The sequence below is a fragment of the Taurulus bubalis genome (assembly GCF_910589615.1).
Source record: "Taurulus bubalis genome assembly, chromosome: 13".
NCBI classification, from domain to species: Eukaryota; Metazoa; Chordata; class Actinopteri; order Perciformes; family Cottidae; genus Taurulus; species Taurulus bubalis.
The window spans coordinates 5,001-24,497 of NC_136601.1; the positions used below are offsets into that span (position 1 = coordinate 5,001).

At 40.3% G+C, this 19,497-nt stretch overlaps 2 protein-coding genes across 3 annotated transcripts; both read right to left on the reverse strand.

The window, feature by feature from the left end:
- Positions 1-312: 312 nt before the first annotated feature.
- sqstm1 (sequestosome 1) lies at positions 313-9,289 on the reverse strand. 2 transcript variants are annotated; one of them, XM_079228670.1, is made up of 8 exons: positions 9,025-9,289; positions 3,673-3,768; positions 3,157-3,455; positions 2,588-2,744; positions 2,419-2,487; positions 2,148-2,233; positions 767-944; positions 313-690 (listed from the first exon to the last, which is right to left on the reverse strand). In XM_079228670.1, exons 1-8 carry the CDS (start codon positions 9,185-9,187, stop codon positions 527-529), a joined length of 1,212 nt encoding a protein of 403 aa, XP_079084796.1. In that variant the 5' UTR covers positions 9,188-9,289; the 3' UTR covers positions 313-526. The 2 variants fall into 2 exon arrangements, with proteins under 2 accessions (XP_079084796.1, XP_079084795.1); XM_079228669.1 differs by having other exon boundaries at positions 2,118-2,233.
- Positions 9,290-13,361: 4,072 nt separating this feature from the next.
- On the reverse strand, positions 13,362-18,759 carry rnf4 (ring finger protein 4). Its single transcript, XM_079228756.1, has 8 exons — positions 18,620-18,759; positions 17,054-17,084; positions 16,639-16,816; positions 16,443-16,522; positions 14,360-14,372; positions 14,186-14,279; positions 13,833-13,884; positions 13,362-13,752 (listed from the first exon to the last, which is right to left on the reverse strand). The coding sequence occupies exons 2-8, from the start codon at positions 17,063-17,065 to the stop codon at positions 13,603-13,605; spliced, it is 579 nt and encodes a 192-aa protein (XP_079084882.1). The 5' UTR covers positions 17,066-17,084; positions 18,620-18,759; the 3' UTR covers positions 13,362-13,602.
- Positions 18,760-19,497: the final 738 nt, after the last annotated feature.

The following is a 19,497-nucleotide window of genomic DNA, read 5'->3' on the forward strand; positions in this document are numbered from 1 at the left end:
ATCCTGGGTAAAATGGGCGGATCAAGTCACATCCGGGCATTTTCACCGTTCTTGGCGAGAAGCGGACTTTTGAATTGGAACAGTACTTGGGCCGCGACTGATGACGTTTCACGAGTCCAGAGAACACGAGTACAGAGAAGAACGCTGATTGAGAAACAGCCAGAGACTTGGGGGTCAGGTCAAGGTCAGTGGGTGTTGCAGTTACTGACCTTGAGTTCAGGAACAAACACATTGCCATGAAGCTGGCAGATGAGGGCAGTGCCATCATTTTGCCAAGAGCAAAACATTAATATTTTGACTCAAGACCACAGATTCAGTGAATGTTTTTAATTGTTCAGATAACACAAAACTGCAGTGCAGTAATCAATGAGACAAAGTATTGATGAATGATAATAATAGAACTTAAGGACAGATTGAAACTCAGATTACAGGAAACAAGAACAACATCTGGCTGTAGTATAAATCCTCTCCCGTTTAGATGTTGTTCAGTATCAGTGATGTCATCGCTGACATCATGATGACATCATCAGGGCTGGAGGGGGCGGGGCTGTTTGGCGTACTGGATGGCATCGAGCGCCGCGCCAATATCGAAGTTTTTGGCCTGAAGGAGACGAGTCAACCAACCGCCTTCATCAGTGAAGCCCATGGACAGCATGAGGGACAGAGACTCCACCAGGCGGGGGTCCGCCGCTGTGGGGGGCGGGAAGAAGGGTCAGAGGTCTGGGGTCAGAGGTCACAAGGAGTAGTGAAGAAGATGCGGTCTTACCTTGAGGCAGGTGCGGGTACAAAGCCGCCTCCCTCAGACCTGTGGGACCCTGCTGTCCCGACAGGGGACCCTGGTCCTGGTCCTGGTCTCTGGGCTGCAGGGACTGCAGCTCCCCGGTGGAGGGGTCAACCTCTTTGGGGCTCAGGTGAGTCCACTCCTCATCAGAGTCTTTGCACACCTATACAGCATAGACTGGGTCAGGTTTACTGGTTACAGTGGTGGGACTGGTCTGAGATTCAGACCTGAGGTTCAGTGACAGAAATATAATGTATTCCAAAAGGAGATTATGTCCCTCTTTAATGTTTCTGAATGTTTTCATAAACATTCAGAAACATTAATGTAATGTACTCGTGCAACGCAGTCGGAGAGCAAAAGTGAATATGTAGAACGCAGTATGTTATTTATTATTGTTATAGATATAACTTAAATATAGATTCATTGTTCTTATCCTGTATTTATTCATGTAGATTCATTGTATTTATTCATGTAGATTCATTGTATTTATTCATGTAGATTCATTGTATTTATTCATGTAGATTCATTGTTTTTATTCCTATAGATTCATTGTATTTATTCATATAGATTCATTGTTTTTATTCCTATAGATTCATTGTATTTATTCATGTAGATTCATTGTATTTATTCATGTAGATTCATTGTTTTTATTCATATAGATTCATTGTATTTATTCATGTAGATTCATTGTATTTATTCATGTAGATTCATTGTATTTATTCCTATAGATTTATTGTATTTATTCATGTAGATTCATTGTATTTATTCATGTAGATTCATTGTATTTATTCCTATAGATTTATTGTATTTATTCATGTAGATTCATTGTATTTATTCATATAGATTCATTGTATTTATTCATATAGATTCATTGTTTTTATTCCTATAGATTCATTGTATTTATTCCTATAGATTCATTGTATTTATTCATGTAGATTCATTGTATTTATTCCTATAGATTCATTGTATTTATTCATGTAGATTCATTGTATTTATTCATGTAGATTCATTGTATTTATTCCTATAGATTCATTGTATTTATTCCTATAGATTCATTGTATTTATTCATGTAGATTCATTGTATTTATTCCTATAGATTCATTGTATTTATTCATATAGATTCATTGTATTTATTCATGTAGATTCATTGTATTTATTCATGTAGATTCATTGTATTTATTCCTATAGATTCATTGTTTTTATTCATGTAGATTCATTGTATTTATTCATGTAGATTCATTGTATTTATTCATGTAGATTCATTGTATATCGTCGTACAGGAATGATTGATGTACCCAGTGTTACCTGTACAACATCACACAGGTGATGAACTGACCTTTGAACCCTCACAGCTGGCTCCACCCACCTCTGCCTCCACCCCCCCACTCTGAGGAGGAGGGGTCACCTTTGACCTCTGGCCCTCGTGCTCCACATCGATGTCCACGTTGATACCTGCAGACACACAACAGTACTTCCTGTTTACTCTTACTTTGAAAACCACCATCACTTCCTGTTTGCAAACAAACTGCCAACTTATTCTGATTCAGGGAAACTACTTTGTGTGTTTCATCACATGTCACATGGTCTCTGTCTGATTTGATGATCGTTCGTTGCCTATGTGACGTGACATCACTCACCCAGCGGGTTCAACATGGCTGCTACTCCCTCGCCAATGTTCATCAGGAAGTCCACGTTGGCCTGTGAGGCTGAGGTCAGAGGTCAGAGGTCAGGGATGATGTCATTGATGAGAATAAATCACTGATGATGTCAGTTTATGAATTAGATGATCAGTTACTTTACACGGACCAGAGGGGGCGCTGCTGTCAGCAGCAGGGTCGGAGGCCTTGTCCTGGTCCTGGTCCTTGTCCTGGTCCTGGTCCTGGTCCTGGTCCTGGTTCAGGTTCAGGTTCTGGGTCCACATGCAGTGTCTCATCCGTTTCATCCACTTCCCTCGAGGGAACCACTGCAGACGGACAGCAGCAGGTCACAACACAACAACAACATGGAATAGGAATGCAAATCTTTCTACTAATCATCTGTAAATATTTGCTTGGGATTAAAATGCACAATTATTTCAGACTCATATCTAACAAAGTTTATTGACGAAATATAGAAAATAAATATTCAGGTGTGTTTCTGATATATTTAATATGAACAATAGTTTTAATACGAGTGAAGAGGCTGCTTGTATTTAAACAGCGACCTCACAGAGTGACATCACAGCTCCCAGAATGCACCTCACCTGCAGCGAGTGCCAGATGGGTAGCAGCAGGTGCTCGGTGTGTGAGTGTGTGTTTATAATATATCCCAGGATGCACCTCACCTGCAGCGGGTGCTCAGTGTGCGTTTATAATATATCCCATGATGCACCTCACCTGCAGCGGGTGCCAGATGGGCAGCAGCGGGTGCTCGGTGTGCGTCCCCTGAGCCTGGCAGGACGAGCACAGGTCGTAGTTGGGACACACCGAACACTTGAAGCGGGTTCCCACCACGGGACCCTCACAGCCGTCACAGGTGACGTCACGGTGCAGTGGGGGGGAGGCCAGGTGAGGGGGAGGAGCCAGGTGAGGGGGAGGAGCCAGAGGACCACGCGGAGCTCCAGGAGGAGGAGGGTGGCCGAAGGTGAAGGGAGGGAAGGCGTGAAGAGGAAAGTCTCGACGATTCTCCTTCTTCTCTAAAAGAGTTCAATAAAACTTTATTAGAACCAACCAATCAAACAGTTTATCAGTTAAAGGCTTCGATCTTTAACTAACTGGTTAAAGTGGAATTAACATGACCTTAAGATGAGGTTAAAGTGGAGTTAACATGACCTTAAGATGAGGTTAAAGTGGAGTTAACATGAGTTTAAAATGAGGTTAAAGTGGAGTTTAGATGAGATCGTGTGTTTGTACCTTTGATGAAGAGGCGGAAGGTGGAATCCTTCATGCAGGTCAGACCCATCATCAGTTCGTCATCAGAGGAAAACGCCACCAGGTCTTCATCTTCATCTGAAATATACAAAAAACACACTCATCATCATCATTTAATAATAATATATAATACAAACATAAAAGACAGACGTTAACCTTTCTAACCAGAGCCGTTTTTTTTGCGAAAATAAATGTCATACCCAAACTAAAATGAATTTATCTCTGCACCAACATGGGCTATTTGAATAATGTTGTGTTCTAATAAAAGGCAACGCTTGTGAGAGTTGGCCAGATGATATCATTATATATGTTACTGGTTACAGGTTTACAGCTTCAGGGGCGCCGACAGCGACGGCACCGACACACACACTTAAAGCAGTGGTTCTCAAACGTTTTCTATAAATAACTTAATTTTGTGACTCCATCTGTGCTTTTATAAATAACAGAATAAAGAAAATTGCAATCACTTTCAAGTAAATCAGATTGCCCCACCAGACATTTTTTTTTTTTTATTGAAATCACTTAGAACAATGAAAATAAAGTTCTATCTGTGCAAAAGATTACTAATATTTAGTTACTACTAAATAGCTCATTGTGGAAAACAATAAGCTTGTTTTTTGCCAAACAAAACAGAATGAGTGCAGTGTGTGTGAGTGTATCAGGATTAGTGGAGCAGTGAGCTGCTTTCCTCGACACATCTTTATAAACAGGGTTGTACATTTGATACAATTCATGCTCAACGTTGAGCTGAGATCTGTTTTCTGTTTTGAGACGCAGCAGCAGAAAAGACGTCACGGAGACTTCTGGCAACACGCCCAAAAATATGCGAGTCGCGCATGAGCAAGAAACCTGTTAAGGGCGTAACGCAAACATTTCCCCGAAAGTACAGGCATTCCTCCATGTATTTATTAATGACTTAGTTTTATGCCCGTGCACGTTATGCTTTTGTAATATGTGAAGCCAGCAGCTCATTGTTGGTAGAAGACACGAGCACTTTGGCTCTTTCAGCTCTCCTGCTGCAGGTGAGAGAGCTGCTCCAGGTGAGAGAGCTGCTCCAGGTGAGAGAGCTGCTCCAGGTGAGAGAGCTGCTCCAGGTGAGAGAGCTGCTCCAGGTGAGAGAGCTGCTCCAGGTGAGAGAGCTGCTCCAGGTGAGAGAGCTGCTGCAGGTGAGAGAGCTGCTGTTGCATCTTCACCCTGGGAGCGTTTAAAACGCAGATATAGCGGTCTACTTTTCACACAACATGTTTTTTGACGCTCTCTGTCCGCTGGTGTGTGTGTGTGTGTGTGTGTGTGTGTGTGCTCAGTGCTCATGTGTGTGCGTGTGCTCAGTGCTCATGTGTGTGTGTGTGTGTGTGCTCAGTGCTCATGTGTGTGTGTGTGTGTGTGTGTGTGTGTGTGTGTGTGTGTGCTCAGTGCTCATGTGTGTGTGTGTGTGTGTGCTCAGTGCTCATGTGTGTGTGTGCTCAGTGCTCGTATGTGTGTGTGTGTGTGTGCTCAGTGCTCGTGTGTGTGTGTGTGTGCTCAGTGCTCGTGTGTGTGTGCTCAGTGCTCGTGTGTGTGTGTGTGTGCTAAGTGCTTGTGTGTGTGCGTGTGTGTGCTCAGTGCTCATGTGTGTGTGTGCTCAGTGCTCAGGTGTGTGTGTGTGTGTGTGTGTGTGCTCAGTGCTCGTGTGTGTGTGATCAGTGCTCATGTGTGTGTGTGCTCAGTGCTCATGTGTGTGTGCTCAGTGCTCATGTGTGTGTGTGCGCGCACGTGTCTGTGCGCATCGGGGCGGAACTCCGCCGTGCGCGATACAGAGATCAGAGAAGTGTTAACGAGACCACATAGGGACAGAAATGACAAGCTGTCATGTGGATAATATAAATAAAATACGGCCGTTCAGTTTGTTTATTAACAGAACAAAGTGTAGACCTGTTCTATAGGAAAGAGAACCTTAAATGATGACTTGTGATCTGGGGCTATCGAGGTCTATAGTTAGGACTGGTTCAGGTCTATAGTTAGGACTGGTTCAGGTCTATAGTTAGGACTGGTTCAGGTCTATAGTTAGGACTGGTTCAGGTCTATAGTTAGGACTGGTTCAGGTTTATAGTTAGACTGGTTCAGGTCTATAGTTAGGACTGGTTCAGGTCTATAGTTAGAGCTGGTTCAGGTCTATAGTTAGGACTGGTTCAGGTTTATAGTTAGACTGGTTCAGGTCTATAGTTAGGACTGGTTCAGGTCTATAGTTAGGACTGGTTCAGGTCTATAGTTAGGACTGGTTCAGGTCTATAGTTAGGACTGGTTCAGGTCTATAGTTAGGACTGGTTCAGGTCTATAGTTAGACTGGTTCAGGTCTATAGTTAGACTGGTTCAGGTCTATAGTTAGGACTGGTTCAGGTCTATAGTTAGACTGGTTCAGGTCTATAGTTAGACTGGTTCAGGTCTATAGTTAGGACTGGTTCAGGTCTATAGTTAGGACTGGTTCAGGTCTATAGTTAGGACTGGTTCAGGTCTATAGTTAGACTGGTTCAGGTCTATAGTTAGACTGGTTCAGGTCTATAGTTAGGACTGGTTCAGGTCTATAGTTAGACTGGTTCAGGTCTATAGTTAGACTGGTTCAGGTCTATAGTTAGGGCTGGTTCAGGTCTATAGTTAGGGCTGGTTCAGGTCTATAGTTAGGACTGGTTCAGGTCTATAGTTAGGACTGGTTCAGGTTTATAGTTAGACTGGTTCAGGTTTATAGTTAGACTGGTTCAGGTCTATAGTTAGGGCTGGTTCAGGTCTATAGTTAGGGCTGGTTCAGGTCTATAGTTAGGACTGGTTCAGGTCTATAGTTAGACTGGTTCAGGTTTATAGTTAGACTGGTTCAGGTCTATAGTTAGGGCTGGTTCAGGTCTATAGTTAGGGCTGGTTCAGGTCTATAGTTAGGACTGGTTCAGGTCTATAGTTAGGGCTGGTTCAGGTCTATAGTTAGGGCTGGTTCAGGTCTATAGTTAGGGCTGGTTCAGGTCTATAGTTAGGGCTGGTTCAGGTTTATAGTTAGGACTGGTTCAGGTTTATAGTTAGACTGGTTCAGGTCTATAGTTAGGGCTGGTTCAGGTCTATAGTTAGGGCTGGTTCAGGTCTATAGTTAGGACTGGTTCAGGTCTATAGTTAGGGCTGGTTCAGGTCTATAGTTAGGGCTGGTTCAGGTCTATAGTTAGGGCTGGTTCAGGTCTATAGTTAGGGCTGGTTCAGGTTTATAGTTAGGACTGGTTCAGGTTTATAGTTAGGGCTGGTTCAGGTCTATAGTTAGGGCTGGTTCAGGTCTATAGTTAGGGCTGGTTCAGGTCTATAGTTAGGGCTGGTTCAGGTTTATAGTTAGGGCTGGTTCAGGTCTATAGTTAGGACTGGTTCAGGTCTATAGTTAGGGCTGGTTCAGGTTTATAGTTAGGGCTGGTTCAGGTCTATAGTTAGGACTGGTTCAGGTCTATAGTTAGGACTGGCTCAGGTTTACCTGGTCCAGCCCCTAGATATGCTGCTATAGGCCTAGACTACTGGGGGACATCTTAGGATACACTGAGCTCCTCTCTCCTCTTATTTCCCTCCTTCTGGATGAATTCATGTCTCTACAATGTACATTATAACCCTACTTCTTCCAGGAGTCTCTGTGCTTCCTCGCCTCAAGTTTCCATGGATCGTGCTGTCTGGATCCGGTCCTGTCTCCTGTCTCCTGTCTCCTGCCTCCTGTCTCCTGCCTCCTGTCTCCTGTCTCCTGTCTCCTACTTCCTGTCTCCTGTCTTCCACCTCCTGTCTCCTGTCTCCTGCCTCCTGTCTCCTGCCTCCTACATCCTACTTCCTGTCTCCTGTCTCCTGTCTCCTACATCCTGTCTCCTGAGTATATTACCTCTATAGTACATGTTGATGCTCTTCAGGTTTATATATTATAATAAACATGTTATATATCTCATATATATATATATATATTACCTCTATAGTACATATATATATATATGTATAGTACATATATAACATGTACTATAGAGGTAATATATATTATATATATATATATATATATATATATTACCTCTATAGTACATGTTGATGCTCTATTAAAATAAACATGTTATATATCATATATATATATATATATATATATATATATATATATATATATATATTACCTCTATAGTACATGTTATATATTATATATAATATATAACATGTACTATAGAGGTAATATATATATTACCTCTATAGTACATGTTATGTATAATATATATATATACATATATATATAATATATATATATATATATATATATAATGAGTGCATTACCTCTGTAGTACATGTTGTATAATTTATATATATTACCTCTATAGTACATGTTATATATATATATATATATATATATATATATATATATATATATATATATATATATATATATATATAACATGTACTATAGAGGTAATGTGTATATATATATATATATATATATATATATATATATATATATATATATATATATATATATATAACATGTACTACAGAGGTAATGCACTCATTATATATATATATATTATATATAACATGTACTACAGAGGTAATGCACTCATTATATATATATATATATATAATATATAACATGTACTATAGAGGTAATATATATATATATATATATATATATATATATATATAATGAGTACATTTCCTCTGTAGTACATGTTATATATAATATATATATTACCTCTATAGTACATGTTATATATAATATATATATATATATATATATATATATATATATATATACAATGAGTGCATTACCTCTGTAGTACATGTTATATATAATATATATATATATATATATTACCTGTATAGTACATGTTATATATATAATATATATATATATATATATATATATATATATATAATGAGTGCATTACCTCTGTAGTACATGTTATATATAATATATATATATATATATATATATATATATATATATATATATATATTACCTCTATAGTACATGTTATATATTATATATATATATATAATGAGTGCATTACCTCTGTAGTACATGTTATATATAATATATATATATATAATGAGTGCATTACCTCTGTAGTACATGTTATATATATATATATATATATATATATATATATATATATATATATATATATATATACACATTACCTCTATAGTACATGTTATATATAATATATATATATATATATATATATATATATATATATATATATATATAATGAGTGCATTACCTCTGTAGTACATGTTATATATAATATATATATAATGAGTGCATTACCTCTATAGTACATGTTATATATAATATATATATAATGAGTGCATTACCTCTGTAGTACATGTTGACGCTCCTCAGCCCCGTGAACACGCTCATGGTCTTCCGGCTCAGGCCCTGGAAGCTGGAGGACTCGTCCCGGTCCACCGTGAACCTCCGGACCTCCTTCACGGCCTCGTCTTTCCCCAGGAGATACGCCTTTACGGTGACCGCCATCTTTTGCTGCTTTTACCGACACGAATAGAACAGGCTGCGGACGGAAACACGGACTTTCACAGACTTTAGGACTGGAAACAAAGTGACGCAGCTTTAAATCCTCACAGCTCCTTTATGTTTACTTCCGTGGTTTACGTCACTGTCATCAGGAGAAGTCAACGCAGCTTCCCATTGGTCCGCTGACGGTGTCCGGCCGAGCCGACCAATGAGAGGCCGCGAAATGACTCAGCACTTTCCAATGAGGGGATTTCCTCTGAGTCACCTGACCAATCAGGTTTACCCAGTATGAAGTTTACCTGATAGAACATTATAGAACATTGTAGAACATTATATAACACTATTGTGTTATGACATTAGATCAGACAATACCTATAACGTTTACCTGATAGAACATTCAATAACACCAGTGTAGTGTTATAGAACATAATATAACATTCAATAACACTAGTGTAATAGAACATTATAGAACACTAGTGTAGTGTTATATAACATAATATAACATTATAGAACACTAGTGTAGTGTTATAGAACATAATATAACATTAAATAACACTAGTGTAGTGTTATAGAACATTATAGCACACTAGTGTAGTGTTATAAAACATTATAGTACATTATAGAACACTAGCGTAGTGTTATAGAACATTATATAACATAATATAACATTAAATAACACTAGTATAGTGTTATAGAACATTATAGCACACTAGTGTAGTGTTATAGAAAATTATAGAACACTAGTGTAGTGTTATAGAACATTATAGAACACTAGTGTAGTGTTATAGAACATTCAATAACACTAGTGTAGTGTTATTGAACATCATAGAACATAATATAACATTCAATAACACTAGTGTAGTGTTATAGAACATTATAGAACATAATATAACATTCAATAACACTAGTGTAGTGTTATAGAACATTATAGAACACTAGTGTAGTGTTATACAATATTATAGAACATAATATAACATTCAATAACACTAGTGTAGTGTTATAGAACATTATAGAACACTAGTGTAGTGTTATACAATATTATAGAACATAATATAACATTCAATAACAGTAGTGTTATAGAACATTATAAAACACTAGTGTAGTGTTATAGAACATTATAGAACATAATATAACATTCAATAACACTAGTATAGTGTTATAGAACATTATAGCACACTAGTGTAGTGTTATAGAACATTATAGAACACTAGTGTAGTGTTATAGAACATTATAGCACACTAGTGTAGTGTTATAGAACATTCAATAACACTAGTGTAGTGTTATTGAACATCATAGAACATAATATAACATTCAATAACACTAGTGTAGTGTTATAGAACATTATAGAACACAATATAACATTCAATAACACTAGTGTAGTGTTATAGAACATTATAGAACACTAGTGTAGTGTTATAGAACATTATAGAATACTAGTGTAGTGTTAGACATTCAATAACACTAGTGTAGTGTTACAGAACATTATAGAACATTATAGAACATAATATAACATTCAATAACACTAGTAGTGTTATAGAACATTATATCAGACAATATCTGTAGCCGTGTCATCGTTATGAAACACTTACTATAATATCTAGTGTAAAACACACAAATTTCATCAGGTGATGGTGCAACTCTTTAGTCTCGATCATTTAACATTAAAGTTTATTAAACATCAAACATGCATCTTAATGTCAATCTGAAGTAATATTAGATAAATATGGCCGGGATCTTTTTTTATTAATCTTGTATTCCAACAATGAATTCATTAATTTTTTTACATACATATACACACACACACACACACATATACATACATACATACATATATATATATATATATATATACATATACATATACATACATACATACATACATATATATATATACATACATACATACATACATACATACATACACACACATAGAACCTTTCATTGAGAAATCTTTATTACATCTTCAAGCATTAAACATGTGAAAGGCTGCATTAGTGATGCCAAATCCTTTACAGTAAAAAAGCAATAGATCATATACACATGTACAGATATAGATATATCTATATATATAGATATATCTATATATATATATATATATATATATATATATATATATATATATATCTATATATATATATATATATATATATATATATATATATATATATATATATATATATATATATATATATATCTATATATAGATATATCTATATATATCTATATATATATATCTATATATATAGATATATAGATATATAAGAAGTCTAAAGAATACGGTTCTTCATCTCTACTGTTTGTTATTTTCCTGGGTGGGATCAATAAAGTTTATCTGACTTTTACTCAGAGAAAATTAACATAATGACATCATCCTGTGAATGCAGCAGCAGCCAATCAGCTGCAGAGTTTGTGTCAGGTGACTGAGTCATACATCTTGTGACCTGTGGAGTCTGAAGTGACTCAAAGTCACAAGATCTGGAGTGACTAATACATACTTACCTTATTGTTTACACACACACACACACACACACACACACACACACACACACACACACACACACACACACACACACACACACACACACACACACACACAAAAGTTTGGGGTCTCTTAGAAATATCCTTATTTTTCAAAGAAAAGCACTTTTTTTTCAATGAAGATAACATTAAATTAATCAGTAATACACTATACATTGTTAATGTGGTAAATGACTATTCTCGGTGGAAACGTCTGGTTTTTAATGAAATATCTACATAGGTGTATAGAGGCCCATTTCCAGCAACTATCACTCAGTGTTCTAATGGTACATTGTGTTTGCTCATCGCATAGAAGACTAATGGATGATTAGAAAACCCTTGTGCAGTTATGTTAGCACAGCTTAAAACAGTTCTACTGGTGAGAGAAGCTATAAAACTGGCCTTCCTTTGAGCTAGTTGAGTATCTGGAGCATCACATGTGTGGGTTCCATTATACTCTCAAAATGGCCAGAAAAACAGAACTTTCATGTGAAACCGTCCAGTCTGTTCTTGTTCTTAGAAATGAAGGCTATGCGAGAAATTGCGAAGAAACTGAAGATTTCCTACAACGGTGTGTCCTACTCCCTTCAGAGAACAAACGGGCTCTAACAGCAGAAAGAGAAGTGGGAGGCCCAACCCAGTATATTAGAGTCTCCACTTGGAGAAATAGACGCCTCACAGGTCCTCAACTGGCAGCTTCTTAAATGGTACCCGCAAAACGCCAGTGTCAACGTCTACTGTGAAGAGGCGGAGTGGCAAAGAAAAAGCCATATCTGAGACTGGCCAAGTAAAAGAAAAGATTGATATGGGCAAAAGAACACAGACATTGGACAGAGGAAGATTGGAAAAAAGTGTTATGGACAGACGAATCAAAGTGTGAGCTGTTTGGATCACACAGAAGAACATTTGTGAGACGCAGGTGAAAAGATGCTGGAAGAGCCTGAACGCCATCTGCCAAGCATGGTGGAGTCATGTGATGTCAGGTCTGCTTTGGTGCTGGCAAAGTGGGAGATTTGTACAAGGTAAAAGGGATTTTAAACAAGGAAGGCTATCACTCCATTTTGCAATGCCATGCCATACCCTGTGGACAGCGCTTGATTGGAGCCAATTTCCTCCTACAACAGTGAATGACCCAAAGCACACCCAACGCTCTTTAGGGAAGAAGCAGCCAGCTGGCCTGCTGTCTGTAATGAGTGGCCAGCAGCCACCAGATCTCAACCCCAGTGAGCCGTTGTGAGAGCAGCTTGACCGTATGGCAAGAAGTGCCCATCAAGCCCATCCAACTTGTGGGAGGAGCTTCAGGAATGTGGGGTGAAGTTTCTACAGATTACCTCAACAAATCAACAGCTAGAATGCCAAAGGTCTGCAACGCTGGAATTACTGCAAATGGAGCATTCTTTAACGAAAGCAAAGTTTGAACAACACAATTAATATTTAACATAAAAATCTTTATTTCTAACCTTGCCAATGTCTTGACTATATTTTCTATTCATTTTGCAACTCATTCGATAAATAAAAGTGTGAGTTTATGGAAAACACAAAATTGTCTGGGTGACCCCCAACTTTTGAACGGTAGTGCACACACACACGCACACACACACACACACACACACACACACACACACACACACACACACACACACACACGAAAACAAACTCACAGAATTTAATAGTTTATTTCTACTTTAACACATTGTATCTACACAATAGAAAAGAAACAGAGTCAACAGGGAAAAACTAAACCAACTGAAGAATAACCTGAAAATATATTCAATTGTGAATTATACAATATCAATCCATTGCGATCGCTCTTTAAATAAAACGCAGCTCACAAAGTCTTTTGTTTCTGAGATTGATGATGTCACTGATGAGGTCACTGGAAATATAACATCAAAAGTACCTCAGATGTAAATTGGGTGGTACTGGCGGTGGGTCAGTCTCTTCCTGCAGGTGGGACAGGTGTGTGATGATGTCAGAGCATCTCTCAGACACTGACTGCAGAACACGTGACCACATTTAGTGGAAACAACCAATCGGCCGCTCTCTACAATCTGTGAAGGAAACAACCAGCCAATCAGAAGACAGCATTCTACCTGCTGTCCAGGTGTTAACAGGTGTGTTTGAGTCTCACCTCAGAGTAGGAGTCCAGACAGACAGGACAGCTGATCGTCCCCGGAGTCGACCTGAAACACACACTACAGGGATCAGTCTACTGCCTGGCTGTGATTTAAAGAAAACGTAAGATGGATCAGTCTACGACCTGGCTGTGATTGAAGGATAGTGTTAGACGGGATCAGTCTACCACTTGGCTGTGATTTCAAGATAATGTAACGGGATCAGTCTATGAACTGACTGATTTAAAGTAGGCTATTATTAGAAGGGATGGATCTATTACCTGGCTGCATTTTAAAGATACTGTAAGCAAGAATCAGACTACAATCCGACTGATTTAAAAGATAATGTCAGACAAGATCAGTCTATTACCTGGAGGAGCTGTTGGTCTGTATGGAGGACATAATTGCAGCGTTGAGGACAGGTGGCGCGTCTTCGTCTTCATCACTGCTGACGACCTGTGGACCTGATGAGGACACTCCCAGAAATGTTGGACAATCCCTTCATTGAAACTTTGTCAACATGTCAACTGAAAAAAGGTTTTACCTTCGTCCACCAGCTGGTCAGCCCGGCAGCAACAGAAACAACAGAGGAAGAAAAGTTAGTCAGTTTCCTCTTCAACAACAACCCAAACACTGAACACACAAATCCTAAACGTCCGGGAAAAGAATACATACATACATCTTAAGTTTGTTATTAACCAGCCAGAGGACGGGGCGGGGCTAAAGACTGACAGGACCAGGCTAAAGACTGACAGACGGGGCTAAAGACCGACGGGGCTAAAGACTGACAGACGGGGCTAAAGACCGACGGGGCTAAAGACTGACGAGACGGGGCTAAAGACTGACGGGGCCGAGCTAAAGACTGACGGGTCCGGGCTAAAGACTGACGAGACGGGGCTAAAGACTGACGAGACGGGGCTAAAGACTGACAGACGGGGCTAAAGACCGACGGGGCTAAAGACTGACAGACGGGGCTAAAGACCGACGGGGCTAAAGACTGACAGACGGGGCTAAAGACTGACGAGACGGGGCTAAAGACTGACGGGTCCGGGCTAAAGACTGACGAGACGGGGCTAAAGACTGACGAGACGGGGCTAAAGACTGACGAGACGGGGCTATAAAGACTGACGAGACGGGGCTAAAGACTGACGGGGCTAAAAACTGATGAGACGGGGCTAAAGACTGACAGGGCCGGGCTAAAGACTGACGCGACGGGGCTAAAGACTGACAAGGCTAAAGACTGACGAGACGGGGCTATAAAGACTGACGAGACGGGGCTAAAGACTGATGAGACGGGGCTAAAGACCGACAGGGCCGGGCTAAAGACTGATGAGACGGGGCTAAAGACTGACGAGACGGGGCTAAAGACTGACGGGGCTAAAGACTGACAGAGCCGGGCTAAAGACTGATGAGACGGGGCTAAAGACTGACGAGACGGGGCTAAAGACTGACGGGGCTAAAGACTGATGAGACGGGGCTAAAGACTGACAGGGCCGGGCTAAAGACTGACGCGACGGGGCTAAAGACTGACAAGGCTAAAGACAGACAGGGCTAAAGACTGACGAGACGGGGCTAAAGACTGATGAGACGGGGCTAAAGACTGACGGGGCTAAAAACTGATGAGACGGGGCTAAAGACTGACAGGGCCGGGCTAAAGACTGACGCGACGGGGCTAAAGACTGACGAGACGGGGCTATAAAGACTGACGAGACGGGGCTAAAGACTGATGAGACGGGGCTAAAGACCGACAGGGCCGGGCTAAAGACTGATGAGACGGGGCTATAAAGACTGACGAGACGGGGCTAAAGACTGACGGGGCTAAAAACTGATGAGACGGGGCTAAAGACTGACAGGGCCGGGCTAAAGACTGACGCGACGGGGCTAAAGACTGACGAGACGGGGCTATAAAGACTGACGAGACGGGGCTAAAGACTGATGAGACGGGGCTAAAGACCGACAGGGCCGGGCTAAAGACTGATGAGACGGGGCTAAAGACTGACGAGACGGGGCTAAAGACTGACGGGGCTAAAGACTGACAGAGCCGGGCTAAAGACTGATGAGACGGGGCTAAAGACTGACGAGACGGGGCTAAAGACTGACGGGGCTAAAGACAGACAGGGCTAAAGACTGACGAGACGGGGCTAAAGACTGATGAGACGGGGCTAAAGACTGACGGGGCTAAAGACTGATGAGACGGGGCTAAAGACTGACAGGGCCGGGCTAAAGACTGACGCGACGGGGCTAAAGACTGACAAGGCTAAAGACTGACAGGGCTAAAGACTGACGAGACGGGGCTAAAGACTGATGAGACGGGGCTAAAGACTGACAGGGCCGGGCTAAAGACTGGCGTGACGGGGCTAAAGACTGACAGGGCTGGGCTAAAGACTGACAGGGCCGGGCTAAAGACTGGCGTGACCGGGCTCAAGACTGGCGTGACGGGGCTAAAGACTGGCGTGACGGGGCTAAAGACTGACAGGGCCGGGCTAAAGACTGGCGTGACGGGGCTAAAGACTGACAGGGCCGGGCTAAAGACTGGCGTGACGGGGCTAAAGACTGACAGGGCCAGGCTAAAGACTGGCGTGACGGGGCTAAAGACTGGCGTATCACTTTGAATCATGTGTCGTTACCAGAACAGAGTCGTTGTTCGTCAGATCGACCACAGCAGCTTCCGATCCCTCACAGGTCAGATCCACCACCTCCTCTACACCTGAACACAGATCCGTTATTGATCAGATGACATGGTTTAACATTAACAGAATTCACCTGAATTATGATTGGTTCATTCCGATTCTAATCCATAGCAGAGTATTGCCATGTACTGACTGTCCTCAGTGTTGTCCATCACAGCGATGGTCTCTGCGGGGGCGGCAGGGTCACCATCAGACGTCCTGCTAACGTTAGCTGCTCTGATTGCTGCTCTGTTAGCGTTAGCCCCTCTGCTCGTCTTGGTTCTGAGCCTGGAAGCCAGAGGACTACCCGTGGTCCTCCTCTTCCTCTGAGCCTGAACACACACACACACACACACACTCATTACTTCACAGCCGTGATAATATGCATCATGATCTCATCTAAAGACATCTAGGAGGACTGATCTCAGATCTGATCATCTTTAGTAGAACCGTAACTTTAGTTTTTTGGTATTCCTTGTTTATTGGAAATCATCATGTGACGGTTTTAAATAAACTGATCTGAGATCAGCCTGAATGTCATGAAACTTAAAGTGAAGAAGAAAACTTACAGAACTGCTCATGTCAGAGATACTGAAGACGCTGCAGATGAAATAGACAGAAGCGAATATTATACTTTTTACTCTCATTTATCTTTAAATGTTACGAAACAGATTAATACTGAATTTGATCAACCAATACATTCTGATCTCACTATACACAAAGCGTTATTGATCGGGGGGGAAAGAGGTTCGGGTCAACCCGGACAAACAAACACAACATTAAGCTGACAGTTTGTCACAACTGCAAGTCTAAAATAAGTAGTGGGGGAACACCTAAAACATCTGGAACAAACTGAAATCAATAACCGTGTAGTAGTGTAACAGTGCAGCAGTGTAACAGTGCAGCAGTGTAACAGTGCAGCAGTGTAGTAGTGTAACAGTGCAGTAGTGTAATAGTGTAACAGTGCAGCAGTGTAACAGTGCAGCAGTGTAACAGTGCAGCAGTGTAACAGTGCAGCAGTGTAACAGTGTAGTAGTGTAACAGTGCAGCAGTGTAACAGTGCAGCAGTGTAACAGTGCAGCAGTGTAACAGTGTAACAGTGCAGCAGTGTAACAGTGCAGCAGTGTAACAGTGCAGCAGTGTAACAGTGCAGTAGTGTAACAGTGTAACAGTGCAGCAGTGTAACAGTGCAGTAGTGTAACAGTGTAGCAGTGTAACAGTGTAGCAGTGTAACAGTGCAGCAGTGTAGTAGTGTAACAGTGCAGCAGTGTAACAGTGCAGCAGTGTAACAGTGCAGCAGTGTAACAGTGCAGTAGTGTAACAGTGTAACAGTGCAGCAGTGTAACAGTGTAACAGTGTAGTGGCCAGGATTTAGGAAGAGGTCCCTGAGCTTTGCAACTGGTGCCATGTTAACTGGCCTTCTATAGACGAGCCTTGGTGTTCTACGCCTTCACTAGAATCACATCACTACACAAAGAGAGACTTTGGATGAATAAGCAGTAATAAATAGTGATCATAATAAATAGTGATCATAATAAATAGTGATCAGAATAGAGAGTGATCAGAATAGAGAGTGATCATGATAAATAGTGATCATGATAATAGTGATCATAATAAAGTGATCATAATAAATAGTGATCATGATAACAGTGATCATAATAGATAGTGATCAGAATAAATAGTGATCATAATAAAGTGATCATAATAGATAGTGATCATAATAAATAGTGATCATAATAAATAGTGATGTGGTTGTCGTGGTCCAGCGCTGACATCTGCTGGAGAGATTCAGATCCTGTCAAAGGGTTCGGGTTCAATAAAGGTTTCGCATTTGAACAAACCCATAATGACCATACATCAGCCACCCTGCTGGTTTGTCTACCACAGCGTCGCGCACGCGCATATCACCGGTTAACCCGGCACACACGGTGTTGTGTAAAAAACGGTTACCTTTCGAAACGTGTTTCCTGTTGCTGCCCTCTGACGTTAATTCTCATTGAAGTTTGTTTACATACATACTGTGGCTGAACTTCTACTTGGCTGTGAAGGTAGAGTCGGGGGTCAAAGGTTAGGGGTCCAAAGGAAGCAGATGTAAAACACAGCGCTATCTAGCTCGCTGTTAGCCGCTCACTCACCGTCAGTGTGTTGCTCTTCGGGTAGCGGGGTTCAGCTCTGCTTCCACACGTTCAGGTGTCACCTCTACGGGCCGCTACGTGTGGCTTCTGCTCCGTTTAGAGGGCTGCTTCTTCGACTTTCTCCGCTTCTGCTGCTGCTGCTGCTGCGGCTTCTTCTTCTTCTTCCTCAGTAACGGAAGCTGGCAGTCAGAGTTAAAGGCTCATTACCGCCACCTGTTGTTTCACACTGTGAACCGCAGATGTTTCTCCTCATCTTCATCTAAACTAACAGGACGTGGTATTAAACACTATTATTAATGTTATCATTACTCTATTTGTTATTGTTGATAAAACACTATTATTCATGTTATCGTTACTCTATTTGTTACTGTTGATAAAACACTATTATTCATGTTATCATTACTCTATTTGTTATTGTTGATAAAACACTATTATTCATGTTATCAATTCTATTTCTTATTGTTGATAAAACACTATTATTCATGCTATCGTTACTCTATTTGTTATTGTTGATAAAACACTATTATTCATGTTATCGTTACTCTATTTGTTATTGTTGATAAAACACTATTATTCATGCTATCGTTACTCTATTTGTTATTGTTGATAAAACACTATTATTCATGCTATCGTTACTCTATTTGTTATTGTTGATAAAACACTATTATTCATGCTATTGTTACTCTATTTGTTATTGTTGATAAAACACTATTATTCATGTTATCGTTACTCTATTTCTTATTGTTGATAAAACACTATTATTCATGTTATCAATTCTATTTCTTATTGTTGATAAACACTATTATTCATGCTATCGTTACTCTATTTGTTATTGTTGATAAACACTATTATTCATGTTATCGTTACTCTATTTGTTA